General features: G+C 33.6%; 1 protein-coding gene across 1 annotated transcript in view; it reads left to right on the top strand.

The window, feature by feature from the left end:
* The window catches only part of LOC136035360 (small ribosomal subunit protein mS25-like), a 20,839-nt gene continuing 4,450 nt past the window's right edge, over window positions 1-16,389 (top strand). Inside the window, exons 1-3 of the mRNA XM_065717110.1 lie at window positions 1-239; window positions 12,161-12,267; window positions 15,183-15,270. Of these exons, the coding sequence (XP_065573182.1) occupies window positions 16-239; window positions 12,161-12,267; window positions 15,183-15,270 (419 nt within the window). The 5' untranslated portion in view covers window positions 1-15. The remainder of the gene's footprint in view (window positions 240-12,160; window positions 12,268-15,182; window positions 15,271-16,389) is intronic.

Consider the following 16,389-nt stretch of genomic DNA (forward strand, 5'->3'; position numbering starts at 1 on the left):
CAAGTGCCATAAAAAATGCATCAAATGGGTTCAGACGAGAACCTGAAAATTGAAAAGAAAAGAATAGGCGCCTTATTGAAGCAATACTTTCAAAAATTAAACATGCCGTTTATGAGAGGAGTTGCTCCAATTAGGAGAACACTGAGATATCTTCAAAAAGGCGATATAGTTTTAAAAGACAGTGTACATATAGTATCAATAAATTATAATACAGGTGCCGAAAATCATGTTGGCCTTAGGTCTGTAATGTTCAATAAGTTTGTTAATTTTTTGTCTATATGGATAACGTTTATATTTACAGATTATTCAAATAGCTAAGAAAAAAATGTACCTCTATAGTCAGAATTACATCTCAAAAATCAGGGTAAAATTCCAGTTAATTGACTTCTTTCTATCTCAGAAAGGGTTTTGGTTAGTAAAATGAAACTTTCAGGGATGGGTCTACAGGCTAAAGTATGTCCTGGGAAGGTATTTTAAAATACCCACCTCCACTCCTTCTCCCTCTAGAGGGCCCTGAAATTTGCCTGCATGACAGGTCTATACCTATTGAAATTTTGACAAAACAACATTTTACCTAAATTTTCAGTTACTAGTTGTTTTTTCTCTGCCTTTAGTTCTGAAAATGAAATTCCTGTTATTGGAGTAGAATTTTGAGCCATATCAATGTTTTTTTCCAAATTTAGGAAATGTAGGTCTATTTGCATATCTTTAAAACCTTATAAAATGGGATTGAGCAAACTTATGAAGCTGAAAACAATTTTGTTTTACTTCAGTTAAGCAGAAGATCTATTTTGCAGGGTCTCACTTTTATAACACATATTTTTAAAGGTCATCAAAGGTCAGGGCCCACTAGAGGGAGAAGGAGTAGAGGTAGTTGCTTCAAAATACCTTTCTGGGCATATTTTAGTCTGTAGATTCATTGCTGGAAGTTTTGTTTTCCTAACCTAAACCCTTTCTGAGATAGCAAGAAGTCAATTAACTAGAATTTTACCAAAATCAGCATTCATTTACATCAGAAATGAATTCAAACCTTAATTTGCAAATATATAGGCTTACTCTGAATTTGGAATGGCCTATAGCCTACTCTGAATTGATGTATTTAGGGGTGCAGTAAAGTTCAGTTTTGAAGGAAATGAATGTCATTTGGATTCAGGATGAAATCCTGTTGTCAGTGGTAAGTTTGCTTCTTAGCTATCTGAATAATCCATTAGCCTAATATAAAAATAATCTGTTTTTATCAATTCTTTTGCTTATCTCTCATCAGCTATTACTGGATCTGAGAACAATCTGAAAATCAGCAACAATAAAATCACCAACTCTTGTACATAACCTGAAGCTGTATTTAGCCCCTTTAAAGGAAGATAGAGCACAGTTACAGTTATATTTTTGGGGATTTTTGTTCTCAGAAAAAGCATTAACTTGGGAACCAAATAGTATATCAGTTTTTTCCATCTTCTCTCCTTATAATTTTGGGAATGCTTATAAAATTCTGGCAACTACTTCCTTTTGTTTCCTTATTGAGCATGGGGGCACTAAATTGATACCTGAAAAGGTTCTTTTTACCCTTTACTGTAAGTTCATCTTTGAAACCAGTATTTGATCTTTATCATTTTCAGTAAGGAAAATTTGACAGTTTTTTTTTTACTTTTTTCATTTTATTAATTTTCACCCTTTTTAAAAATTTAATTTTGTTCTCAAATAAATATAATTTGGCTAAATTTGATCATAAAAAGCAATATGTAATTTTGCGCATTCACACTTAAATCCCAAACATAAAATGACAAAATTATAAAAATAAGACATTTTTATTTTTATTATAAAACAGTATCATTTTGATTGACAAAACGTTGATTATAAAAAATACATTTATTTTAGCAGACTAGAGTACAAAATAAACTTAGCATTATATTTATCCTATTTTCACTAGATTGCATTAAAAAAAAAAAAACATTTAGAGGCTTTTTCTGCTGTCCATTTGTTAGCTATCAGTTTTTTTAGACAGCAGAAATATAATTTGCTGTCTTGAATTCCCCATCCATGATATAAGCATAAAATCTAGTCATCCTTTTCTGCTACAATGGGTGTGAAATCCATTTTTTGAATATTGCTCTGCAAATTCTCTTATATCAATTTTCTTAAAGAAATCTTCCAACAACAGTTTGGATTTGGACTATTTGGATAGTGGAAATATGATTGTTGGAAAAATCACAGTCTTCTTTTAGACTGCAGAAAAAAGCCTTAGATGTCTAATTTTAAGGGGTTGAAATTGATTTTTCAACAGAAGGAATTAGGATATTTAGAAAGAATGGTTGAAAGTTATATTGACTTGTATTTTTATTGTTTAACTAGGAAACTAATCAAAACATCCTAAATTTACCAAAAATTACACCCTTCTGGCAAAAATTTGAGTTCAGCCACTTTCAGTTGTTTAATAGATTTTGTTCACTAGGAAAGCTGTTAAACTAGACAAATGAAATTTTAAAGAGAGTATCTACTGGCCAGATAATTATATAGAAGTTCTTTTGTATTCTTGTTGCAAGATTCCTTTTCCTAAATTACCCTTAATAACAACATGATTCCTGGCTCACTCTTCAAAGAATCTCTATTTTGATAATATCCATATTAGCTTTCATTTTATTTGCCAACCAGCCCCCTCTCCCTAGCACTTTTATATTATTTTGTTGATATTTTTTTTTGGTAAATTTGTCTCTCACATCAGAAATCAGGTAGAAAGTAAAAAAAATGTTTTGATTTCTTGACTTTGTTTTCTGAAATTAGTGTTATGAGTTGATTTTTGATGAGAAATAAGTACTTACGTGAATACAAACCAACAAAATTGGCAAACTTAGTATTTGGCTTTGGATCATGTTTAGGTGTTAGCAGGGAAGGGGGGCCTGAGATGCAATTTGTCTAAAATCAAATTTGTAATAAATTAAATTATTCTGATATGAATTTTGTAAGAATGCTGATGTTTTTGCACCTACATTAGAAAAAAATATCATGCAACAATATTACCATGTTTTCAGCCTCATACTTTTACTCCTTTCCTAATTATAAGGTTTGTTAGAGTCAAGGAGTCTTGAGTCATATGTTGGAAGTTAGTTGATCTATGGGAGTGAAACTTTTGAGATTAAATCCAGACTCTTAATTATGCCCAAGGAAGGCCTTTTAAAGTATAATCTTCACCCTCACCTCATCTTAAGGCAGCAGCTCTTTGATGACCACGGAGAAACTTCTTATTAACTGGAGGCATTTTGGAACTCTGATCATTTCCCATGGGTTTATTATAGAAAGTTATGCTGAAATATTATGTTGTTTTCAAAAGTTCTGCTAAAGAGCCCCCCAGCTTATGTGTCTTGTCTGATCTTCTGTTTTGTTTTGAATAACCAGGCAATTCATAGTTTCTAACAACTATGTCCTTGGTTTCCAGTTAAATGTACACAACTCAAAAACACCTTGTACAACAATTTTTTATTTATTTAGTGAATGCTAGCCTTGTATTTTTGAAAGCCAGCTATGTTTTATTGTGTCTGTTGGCATTTGGGAAGCTTCATTTGTCTCTGTAGGCCTTTTTCATTATAATAAAGTGTTTATTTTTGGAAGTCCACATCTTGAAATTTGAAGATAGCTGTATTACAGACAGGGGTGGACCCAGGATTTTTCTTAGCAGGGGCGCATAATAGGTTGCTTCAGTAAACTTGTAAACAAACAAATACAAACAATTTAAAGGGAACCTCAACCATTATGTGTCATAGGTAGGTAGTATGGTCATAAATTTAATCTAAAAATCTGGTCTGGGTTAAAGTTTTAATAAATCTGATGAAATTAAAATGATGGAAAAATACTGACACAAAAATAGTAAGTTATAAAAACCACCCTTCCATAAAAAAATAAAAAGCTGTTCATCGTCTGTAAAAAAATGTGATATTTAATATTTTCTGTATAATTTTTTGCCTTTGCACTTCTGACTACTATAGCAAGTGAGTTAACCTTTGTATTGTCAAAGAAATTGGTCTTGAACTATCTTTCAAGACATATTTATTTTTATTTAGACATATTTATTTATTTTCACTATTTGCATAGGTCAACCCATTTAGCATGTTGCCTAACCATATTTCATTTCTTAGTAATTGTAACAGTAATGAAGAGTAGGAAATGAGGATTAATATACAACTTGTATATTCATAAAAGATGCATTAAGCATTAAGTACTAGTTCATTTAGGGTTTTAGCAAAAAAAAAATAAAATAAAATTGAACGAATAGATGAAAATACATAAAACCCTTCCCAATTTTTTCTATTAGAGTTTTAATAAATAGTGTCAACTTGGAGAAAATCTCAAAAATTTACTAATCAAAATTTCACTTTTCATAACAACATAGCATATCATTCCACTTTTAAAAGCTTGATATATTTTGCTTAAATTATAGAAATCACAATTTTCTAAGAAAAAGTTTATTTCTTTATTTCCACTGCTGCCATATCAATTTATTAAATGGTATATGTCTACCTCAATATTTTGATGAATGTTTATATTGGCTAGTCCTGTTAGTTTAGAGCTCTTTGTTAGTGTTTCCTCTTCTAATCATCCTAAAACATTTGAATAAAGACAAAAACTGTCAGAAAAATATAAACTCTAATAAGGATGCTTGTAGGTATGTACTTCAGACTAAGCATATGAGTTGAAATATCCTTAAAACATAAATAATTATGTGTAAAATATGCTTTAATTAAAAATAAGCATATAATTATTTGCCTTCTTTTATAAACAATTTTTCAAAAATCTAGTTAACTTAAAAGATTATCTTAAATATGCTGAAGGAGTATTTTGACTCATATACTTAGTTTTAAGTGGATATTTATACCACCTTAATTAAAGATATTTCCAAAGACTTTGGCCTTTATTTTAATGTTTTAGGATGAACAGAGGAGGCAATATGTCATATAACACAAAGCTTTAATTAGATGGAATTAGGCTGTAAAGTGGTCACAATTTGCTCACCAAAATCCAAAACGTATACTAATAATATCTTCGCACTTCTAATAGTGCACTTTACGTGTTTCTCTTTAGTTTTATTTTGTGCAAAATTTGGTCCCAGAAACTTTTAATGGGTTTTACCATCTCAGAAGTTCTGTTCAGTTCTGTTCAGAAGTTTTGTTTATTATTATTATTTTGATTAGTCCAGGATGCTTCTAGAAATATTTATGTAGTTTTTATTACTGTCATTATTATTATTAATTTATAATGCCATTAGAAATGTTCATATTGTTAATTGCTATACATTAGCAAAATTTAAATTTTTCCCTAGCATAGTAATGTATTTCTGTAATAGTTTATATTTTGTTTATTATGTTAATAAAATTCAAAGTCAAGTCAAAAAAGTCAAAGTCATACATTTTCTTTTTATTATGCAAATCCCCTAAAAAACAACCATGTTTTACAAACCAGTTGCTTTGCAAAGAAAGCAAACCCAAATTTTATGACAGGCAAAAAAAGTTAAGATATCAATTTCACCTCTGTGCCAAAGAAAGACTAAAAAAAAATATATTATAACAGTAAAAGTAGTTTAAAGATTAAATGTTTTCCACCTCGTTGTTACAGAACAATCCTAAAATACCATTTCGATAGCCTAAAGAAGTTAGGATTTTAAATTTCCCCTCTTTGCTGTTACGAAATGGAGATTTTTGCCTCCCAGTTGCCTTTCGTGGTAATCAGACCTTGATAAATCCAATTTAATTAAATACTTTTAGGCAGTATGCGTCATCAGTAAAATCTGATAAGAGACCACACAAAGTAACTAAAACTTTGTTTTAAACTTGTTTGCAAATAGAAACAGTTTTAACAGTTAAAAACTTATAAAACCAATAGAACTGATAAAAACCAATTACAAAAAAAACTTTCAAGCTACCGCCAACCCGAACAAGCAGTCCCAGCCCCAAATCCATCACTATGTTAGGGGGGCGCCCTCCCCACCTGGACCGCCACTGATTACACAACATCTGTCCCATCTCTAGGTTAATGAAAAAAGCTATATACAATTCAAATAATTAAAGAGGCATGGCTGATGCAGAAAAGGTAGATAATACATTAGGCATGAATTCATATTTTTGTATAGGATGGAGGAGGGGGGATAGATACAAAAGAACCTGCATAAAAAGAGTGTATGAAACACAGGTATCTATTAGGAAAATTTAAAAAGATATGGAGGCTTATGGCAAAGGGGAACAGGATAAGAAGGATTCTAACATCCATGCCTGGTGTAGGCAGCTGACATCTTAGGGGGATGGTCACGTAGTTTTCTCTAGGGGAGATAACTTTTTATACCCAAGTGGCCAAACTGAGAAAGACAAAATAAAAAAAGAAACAAACTGGATAAGGCCAATAAAAAACAGAAAGAGGTAACAATTTTGGGCCAGTAAGGAACCTTGTTAATCTTGCTTCGGTGTGGAAGGCTTAAATTATAAAATTCTAGTCACTCATTTTATATTGACTGGCAGGATCAATACAGTATACTAGAGTCTATAGGAGTGGTGTTCTTAGTGTTAAGAGTAAAGCTCACCACCTAGTAATCTGTAGAGTGAAGTTAAAACTGAAATTGAGGAAGGGTAACTAGCTTCTGAATAGTTAAGATATTGGTAGACTCCAGAATTAGAAATTGAAAAGAACTTTCCAGGAACAGTAAAATATGAATTTGGGGGCTTAGAATTTGACAGCTTAGAAGATTGATGTAGTAATTTTAGGAAAATAGTATGCAAAACTGCAGAAGGTGTTTTAAGGAGAAAAATTAGAAACTCAACTAGGGTTTTTAATTAGCAGCTTGGTTAGAATTGGCAAAGTTGCTTTTCGTTTGGTAGAAGGGATGCATATTTTTACCAGGAGTTGCTGAGGGATGGATTTTACAAGAATAGGGGAAAGCAATTGGAGCAGATAAGACATTAAAGCGGGAGTTAAGATGTGAAAAATAGGCCATCAATAAAATTGGTAAGGATCTGGAACATGCAGGCAGAGACCAAAATAGTAATGTAACATTGTCATGTTAATAAACTGAGCGGAAGTGGTTAGTCTGAACTTGTCCCAGTTAAAAATGGCAGCACTGCCTCACAAAATGATAAGACATGTGTCAAAGAGGGATAGGCAGAACATTTTGAGAAGTTATTGTAGTATTGTGACATCATTATATAAAACAATACAGACACAGATGACATTTTTCAAGTTTGGAATTGAAGGAAGATTTATTTTGCAAGGAGGGACTGGGGACAATGCTCAAATGATTGAGAAATAACAAGGCCAATGGTGCTGATAATGTGAAAAGTGAGCATCTAAAATATGGGGTTGAAAATTGGAGATAAATTACTAAAGACCATGAAGACAATTTTTGAAAAAGGGGAAGCATTTAAATAATTTAAGGAAAACTTAAATTAAACCTCTTTATAAGAAAACTGATGAGAGTGGGTAGGGTAATTATGGTGACATTAGCTTGATTTCTATAGTATTCACATTTGGCTACTTAGCATGATGATATTCATTAGACTAAGAGAAACCACAGATAAAAGTTTGGAGAAAAGAGCAGTGTGGTTTTAGGAAGGGGGTAGAAAGTGCCAGCCAAGTTGTCACTTATTGATAATTCAAAAACATCTGGACAAACCGACCTCTTAGTCTTTAGCTCTATAGATTATGAACTGGTATTTGATTCAGCTGAGAGAAAAGCGTTAGTGTAAGTCCTACTCTTTTATAGTATACCAGAGAAGTACATGAAAGTAACTAATGCGATGTAAGAGAATAACATTGCTATAAGTAAAGAAGGAAGCAATGTTAGTAGTTTGTCCAGTGTGGAATTAGGAGTTAAGTAGAGTTATATCCTATCCCTTATTGTAATCTATGGATTATCATATGGAATTCGTCCGTCAGAGTAGGGGCTGGCATTTTCTACCCTCCAATCCCCCCCCCCCGCGGAAAGTCTCCCCCACGCGCAATTTGTGCAGTTGCAAACAGAGTCACAAAAAGTAAATCAGATGTCCTAAGGGGCAAGAAAAAGACCAGATATAAAACAAAGTTCTAGGAAAGGGGTTGGCTGGCCTCTAATCACTTTCAAATTAAAAAAGGACTAGAACTTCAATTTCTGATCGAATGAGCATCCTCCAACGTTTCTATAGCCACAAGGGGGAGGTTGGGTACAAAGAATGGGCTGCCCTCCTCCTATACAGAGCAAACTCTGCTCATTTTGGAGTTTAGTTTTACCCCATGATACTTTCATAATAGAAGCATAGACCAGAACTATTACCAGAAATCAAGAGGAATTATATATCAGTTTCTACCTTCACCCGTCACCCTTCCTTAGAACTAATTTTATGCCCCCCCCCCCCTCCCTAACTACAAAACAATCAGATAACCATGCTGTACAGGTTTTGCGCTCTAATCTACAAAGATTTTGAATTTTGTGTTTTTTGCCAAAGAAGGATCATCGGTGTGTTGCTTATTTTTCTTTTTTTTCTTGGATGATTTTATCAAATAAAGGGTACTAGGAGATTGGAAGATGGCCCACCAAGTGGTATAACAGTCATTGAAGCTGGAAAGCTCAACAGATAGCTTTTTTTTATAATTTTAGATCAATTGCCTATCTTTGAATTTCACTTGATGGCTTTATTACATTCTTTGAGCCAAAATTTTCATCTTACGCCAAAATGGGAGAAAATACTACTGTATTATGGCACAATCTTTCTTTTTTTTCTAGCTTAAGCAGGTGAGAACTTTCAGTTTCCTATCTATTGGACATCCAAAATTATTCAGGGGAATAGAGGGGGGATGCCTAGCACCTACATAACACAGCAAAGGCTACAGGACAACATGACACAAATGGGAAGGTAAAACTCCCCTAGACTTTGATTATGCAGATGATTTGAGTATCCTAGATGAAAGTATTATTGAAATGGACAAATTTTTGGAAGCTTTAAAAAATTCAAGGTGCATAACAAACATTTGAAAATTACTAATAAGAAGACCAAGCTGCTTAAACTAGGAATAAATGAGAGTGAAAAGGTGATGCTGGGTTATAAGAAAATCAATCAAGTGGATAGGTTTACTTACGTACTTTTTAGGGCTACAGTAAAATAAATGGCTAAGATGGCTAGGCCTTGTTTTGTGGACAGAGCATGACATTGCCAAAGATTGTGCCCTTTTGCCATCTGTCTGGGGCTGAACAAAGAGTAGGCCATCCTGAAGATAGAAAAATGACCTAAGGAAATTGGAACTTTGTAGGAGGGACTATAGAGTGAAGCTTCAAATGGATCGTGCGGGAGGAAAATAGGCATAGCTGTTTTGGCCTCACCTGCAATGAGTTACCATTAATAGCAGCAGTAGTAATATACAAATGTTAGCTCTATCTTGAATAATGAGTTGAGTATAGCCATGTTAAAAATATAGAGTAATGAAACTTATTTCGTAATAATGTCCTCTTAAGCTCACAAAAAAAGAAAATAGTTACAAAAATACTTATCATAGTTATAAAATGTGCTTGTGTTATCTTACCACTCACACTGTGCTAACAAAATTTGCTGCCCCTAATCCCAGTTTGTACCTTAATCCAGCCGTGTGTTTTATTCCATCGAATGCATCCCTTTCCAAAATGTTTAGAGGCAGGGATAATAAATTCTGAAGAATGGCTGGTAATTTTTCCATTTTATGGTAATTAAGATTTTTGAGAAATGTGATACAGTTACAGCCCTGTGCAGGAATTTTATTGATCCATTTTTTTTGTTTACTGGCTGAAAACGGTAGGACAGGAGTTTTTTATCTCTTTCTCAAATGATAGCTCTAAGTGAGCTGCTCTCGTTTATACTAAAACATGGATTTTGCAAGAATTGAGATAAAAAATCATATTCAGTATTTTCGTGCATCAAAGGTGACGGGACCAAAAGTCCAGTGAATATGCCTTTGGGGATGGCATGGTCAATGCAGCCCAAGGGGTAAGGGTCTTCAATTTGTGCAAATCACCCATTGTTCACAGATAGATTTTGTACTAAAAATAATACATACAGTTTAATGTTGGCTGTCCGATTGTTTTAAAACTGTCAGGGATTGTATTCTGTGCATTGAGGATCTCAAATTTTTGTCGTTGAGGGGAAGGGTGCTAAAGGACCTGAAAATTGGCTAACAACCTTTTAGCTCTGATCAGTCTAAAATTTGCACCCATAAGCCCCTGGGCAAAACAAACTTTAATCTACAAAAAGGACTGCTTTTGTGAAGCATTAAATAAAAAAACTAGTTTTTTTTAACTGAAAGTAAGAGAGACATTATAACTTAAAACGAGCAGAAATTACTCCGTATATGAAATGGGTTTCCCCCTCCGCAATCCCTCGCTCTTTACGCTTAAGTTTTTAATTGTTTTAAAAATTAGAATTGTGGCAAAGAGTCAAACTTTAGCGTAAAGAGCAAGGGATTGCGGAGGAGAAAACCCATTTGATATACGGAGTAATTTCTGTTCGTTTTAAGTTTTAATGTCGCTCCTTACTTTCAGTTAAAGAAACTAGTTTTTTTTTTATTTAATTTCTGAACGTTTTTGAATTAATGCATGTTTGATTTTGGCTCTCCGCACATAAATTATCAAAATGAAATTTGCATACTAATTCTCTTTTTGGCTAAATGGCTTTCTCTTAATTTTGACCAGACGATTTTGAAAAATAAGGAGTGGGGTAGGAGGCGTAGTTGCCCTCCAATTTTTCGGTTACTTAAAAAGGCAACTAGAACTTTAAATTTTTAACGAACGTTTTTATTAGTAAAAAATATGCCTAACTTAAGAATTAAGCTACGTAAAAAACTTTTATATTCTTATATTTTTATTATGTATATGAGGGGGTTTGTCCCCTCGTTAATACCTCGCTCTTTATACTAAATCTTAAGTTTTGTCCCAATTCTTTAAGAATGACCCCTGAATCAGAAAGGCCGTAGAATAAGTAGTTGAAATTACTAAAAATACTTTAGCATAAAGAGCGATGTATTTATTTCCCCCTAAATACCTCGCTCTTTATGCTAAAGTATTTTTAGAACCCCTCATATGCTTAATAATCTCGGTTCGTTTTAAGTCTTTTCGTTTCTGTTCAATCGAAAAACTTTTCATGTTTATTTTTTCATTGTTTTTTTTTTTATAGTAATGCTAGAAAACCCTGCGCCCTTTTCATTGAGTTTCTCTTCCCCCATGACATATTCCTCCAAGGAAAGATACTCCCAAATAGCCCCCTCCCCTCAACACAACCCCCCAAACCAAAAGAATCCCCCTGAAAACGTCTGTACACTTCCCAATAACCATTACTGTATGTAAACACTGGTCAAAGTTTGTAACTTGCAGCCCCTTCCCCAGGGATTATGGGGGAGTAAGTCATCCCCAAATACATAGTTATTATGGTTTTCGACTATGCGGAACAAAATGGCTATCTCAAAATTGTGATCTGTTGACTTTGGGAAAAAATTAGCGTGGGAGGGGGCATAGGTGCCCTCCAATTTTTTGGTCACTTAAAAAGGGCACTAGAACTTTTCATTTCCAGTAGAATGAGCCCTCTTGCGACATTCTAGGACCACTTGGTCGATACGATGACCCCCGGAAAAAACAACAACAAATAAACACGCACCCGTGATCTGTCTTCTGGCAAAAAAGTACGAAATTCCACATTTTTGTAGATAGGAGCTTGAGATTTTTGCTATAGGGTTCTCTTATACGCTAAATGCGATGGTGTTATTTTCCGTTAAGATTCTATAACTTTTAGGGGGTGTTTCCCCCTATTTTCCAAAATTAGGTAAATTTTCTCAGGCTTTTAACTTTTGATGACAATTTAACGGATTAAATTTGATGAAACTTATATAACTAAAATCAGCATGAAAATTCGATTCTTTTGATGTATCTTTTAACATAAAAATTCCGATTTGTAGAGTTTCGTTTACTATTGAGCCGGGTCGCTCCTTACTACAGTTCGTTACCACGAACTTTTTGAAAGGCCTTCAAAATGGAACCAAAAACTTTTTTCTGATTGGCTTGAAACTTACATCCCTAAGTTTCTTTAAATTGTAGAAAATTAATACTGCTTAAATTTTGGCTGAAATTCATTCCTAACAAATTGAAGACGAATTGCTTTTTCCTTATTTTAATTAAATCGTTATCTTTACTTTGCAGAGAATTTGTATTTTGGCATCTATCCCAAGTACAATACAAGAATCCAAGCGTACAAATTGTGACATTCAAGAATATGACTCCAACTCCATTCATCAGATGTTATCTAGGTAAGGATTATTGTGGTATTAAGCCGAATAAAACGATGTCTACTTTTAGGCATATGATATGCAAATCAGTTATTAGTATATTATTAGTTATTAGTATGCAAATCAGTTCCTTTGTTTCACTAATTGTATCACAGATGTTCCCTCATCACCATAAATATTATGTAGTCTTAATGCAGACAGAAACAAAACAATGTGGTACAGGACTACCTCATTACACACAATTACTTTGCTCACACATAAATTATTTCAGAAGATCTCTCATTATATATTTACCTTCCAAATAATCCTGGTTGCACTGGTAGCTAGCAACCTATTAAGAGATGATCACATCTCTTAGTAAAAACTATAATAACCCATAACTCCGAAAAATAGAGTCAGGTCAAAACAAGAAGTACACTATTAGAACCGCCTTTTCCGAAACTCCTATATAGGGAACTTACTGTCTCTTGGCTTGAACAGCAAGGAAATATATTGGCTTGAAAATCAAGAAAAGTGGTTGGAAACAATAATCTGCATATATGGTATCTTTTTTTCTTATTCTTTCTCCTCAAATAGCTTGACATTGGAACATCGTGCAGAGCTGTTTAAGGGTTCATTTTAAAGGAAATTGATGTGGTTAAAAACCTTTTGAAATAAAAAAGTGATTTTAAAAATATAAACAATTTTCAATGAAAAACTGCATTTTTCATGTATAAGATTGATCAATGATGTCATAATCGTAGGTTGTAGCCAGGTCGTCTCTAAGAGTTACATAAGGATCAATATAATTATATTAAAAGACGATCATTAGAAGATTCGGGTTGCACCAGTAGCTTGCAACCTAGTAAGAGACAATCACATCCCATGTTAAAAAATATAACAGTTACAGCAAAGAACGATTTCGAGCCTATAGTAACTGAAATATTAAAGCAGCAGGAATTGAACATTCGACCTTCTGAGTAGATAGTTCATAAAGAATCGATATGCTTCTTAATAAACACTTCTTATGTAAGTAGCATTGGAATCATGGTTGTAGAGATAGCTCAAACCCCAAAAAATAAACCAACACCTATAGTAACTAAAATTATATAAAAGATCGGTATAGTTCAATGTAAATATGGATATCGATTTCATTATTATAATCCAGGTTGCTAGCTACCGCTTTTTTTCTTTCTCCTCAGCTAGCTTGGCCCTGGGAAATCGTAGAGCTGTTTAATGGCTCATTTTTAAAGGAAATTGCTACATCTAGTGCCTTTTGTAATTAGGAAAAAATAATTTTAAAAATAGAATCAATTTTTACAAAAAACAACTTTCAATAATCATAATACGTCTGCAAACGTGACATGGGAGCATACGCGTTTATTACCTGTGAGATATAGTTGCATCTGTTGCTCTGCAACTGTGACCCACAGGTCATAGTTGTTGCAACACTCCAAGAGGTTTTTCCCCAGAGATATAGATTTTACCCAGACCCCCTTCCCCATTCTGTGGATGTTTTCTTCCATTTTCTAAAATAAGCCATTTTATGTTGATCTTTTGGTGAAAATTTGAAAGAAAATTCAAACTTTTCAGAGTATTTTTTAATAAACCACCGTTCCAAACTGGAAATTGACTTAAAACTTACTAGGAATCCTTTGTTTTGTAAATTATAATATAGATTCCACTCTGACAAATAGTTGGGACAATGTTTGGAGGAATATTCAGGAAATGAGGCAACTGAGTCGCTAAAAAATGATATTGTACCCCAGAGAACCAATCGAAAAAAATGTAAGCTTTGTTTTAGCAAGAAGGGGGAGGGACAAAACTGACACACACGGTACAGGGCTCCAGATCCAATAGCGTCAACCAGTACAGAATGGTTGGGGTTATAGAAAACGTAGTTGCTTAAAGCTGAATAAAAAAATGTTAACCCGTTTATGGTTCTTTTGCACTAAGCTGGAGGACCTTTCACACCAGCACAGAGTTTACGTAAGTTTGTCTTACAGAGCAATGAACAATTTTTACTGTAACGTAGGCAGTGCCAAGCTGACTCGAGCTTCACTTAAAATTTTACTGTTAGATCAAGGAAATTCCTAAAACAACAGAATGGAGTTAAGATATTCAAGAGAATAGAAGAAATTCCTAAAAATTGGAGGGGAGAAAATTGCCCTCCCCCCCATTCAAAATCCCTAAGCCAGTGTGTTTGCCACTGGTTATCTTTAAGTGACTTGTGGGTACATCGTATTTTATATCATTATATTTTTAACAACTAATCTAGTTGTCTTTAAAGGACTGCCCATTCCTGAACTTTAAAATAAATTATGAAATTCTACTCTGTTTAATCAAAGAAACATAATTCACTTTTTCTAATTATACAAGTTTCATTAAAACGGAATACATCTATCTCCAGCACAAAACGGGAGAGGTTAAATTTTTTTCTAAGAGGTTGGGAAATGGAAATGGTAAATCGTTCGGAAGAGGGTGCAAAAAAGGAGAAATCAGGTGCTCAAAAAGCTAAGAAAAATAACTGGTTTTCCTGTTGCTCAGAAAAATTGAAATTTTGTAAGATTAAAATGAGGGCATGGGACGGCCAGGGCGTATTTTACTCCAGTTCAAGAACGACTTTCAATGCCATTACTGCCCGTGCCTTTTTCTTAAATATTACAATATTTAGAGCAGTAGAAAAAGTTTTTATTTTTTAGTGCATTTGGAGATAAAATATATATATTTTCCATTTTTACCTATTATAGACAGAGACGGCGATTTAAACTTTTTCCCGCAAAGTTAATTCCATATCCTCCCCCCCAAGGGATTTTAACGAGCATCATCAGCTAAAAAAAAATCGCAATTTGAATAGAGCACCCGTTAAGATTTATTGAAGAGAGCTTTATGCTTCTTTTGTGTTGTATTTATTATTTGGACTATTTTATATGGTCTTATTTTTTATTATCTTTCAGATAATTACGAAGAAATAATAATGGATGTAGACTCTCAATCAAAAGAAGATATTTATGATAGATTCAAAAGGGTATTAGCAAAACCACAGTGAGTATATATATGCTTATTCACCCATCTATATTTTGATAAGTTTTCTTACCAAATTTTCTGATTAAAGTAAAACAGTTCAAAATAGGGATGATACCTTTTTATTGACAGTGAATGGATATAAAATTATTTAACTGGATATTTCGAACACAAATACAGTGTTCATCATCAACAGTAAAACACTGCTGATGATGAACACTGTATACGTGTTCGAAATATCCAGTTAAATAATTTTATATCTATTCACTGTCAATAAAAAGGTACATCCCTATTTTGAACTGTTTTACTTTCGTCATGGAAAGGCAGAATGGTCTTCGAAGTTATCTAATTTTTCTGATTGTAAGTTTCTGAATCTTTAGAGAAAACCTGTTCATTTCTGTATATCAATGCACGAAAGGCGTAAAGCAAATTGACAAGCTCGGATAGCTCAATGGAAGCTCTCGATGTCGGAGTCACGGGTTGGAGTTGCGGGCTGGGCTTCATTTTTCCGTCGGTAAAAAGTAAAATATTACGAATGCATTCCTTATGACTATTGAACGAGATGTCATGCATTATCACTGATTTATTCATAAATGGCTAATCAGCCTTGATGCTGGACCTCATATATTTTCCTCTAGACATTTGTTTGGTTGTAAGGGTTGATACAGTTTTTGTTCTGCACCAGGAAGAATAATATATCTGTGTTTTTTCAGTGTATTGAGCTCGTGTGCTTTTGCTTTTGGAACTTGCCACCATAACGTCAACCAATCTAGTCTTTATAAAATTCTAATTTACAGCACGTTTCCGTGTGATTGACACAGTTTTTACGCCGACGTTCAACGTTACATTTACAATGCTTCAGAACTGGAAAAAGCCCCTGAAAAAGCGTTCTCTTAATACTTTTTAAAAAGGAGGCCTTAAATGTCAATATCATCACTTTCGTCCTGTTCTGCATGCTCACTTCCCTGCAGCCTCCCTTTCTTTGATATATCACCAAAGATTCAGCATCACGAACCATGAGGAAATTTGGAGTTGGTGTTCTTTTGAAAAAAGCCAAAAGCCACATTCACACAACTGATTAGAGTAAATGATCCACTGACAGTGTCTCATATCATAGCTTCAGCCTCAGGTTGATAAATT

This window comes from Artemia franciscana, chromosome 14 (assembly GCF_032884065.1).
Source record: "Artemia franciscana chromosome 14, ASM3288406v1, whole genome shotgun sequence".
NCBI classification, from domain to species: Eukaryota; Metazoa; Arthropoda; class Branchiopoda; order Anostraca; family Artemiidae; genus Artemia; species Artemia franciscana.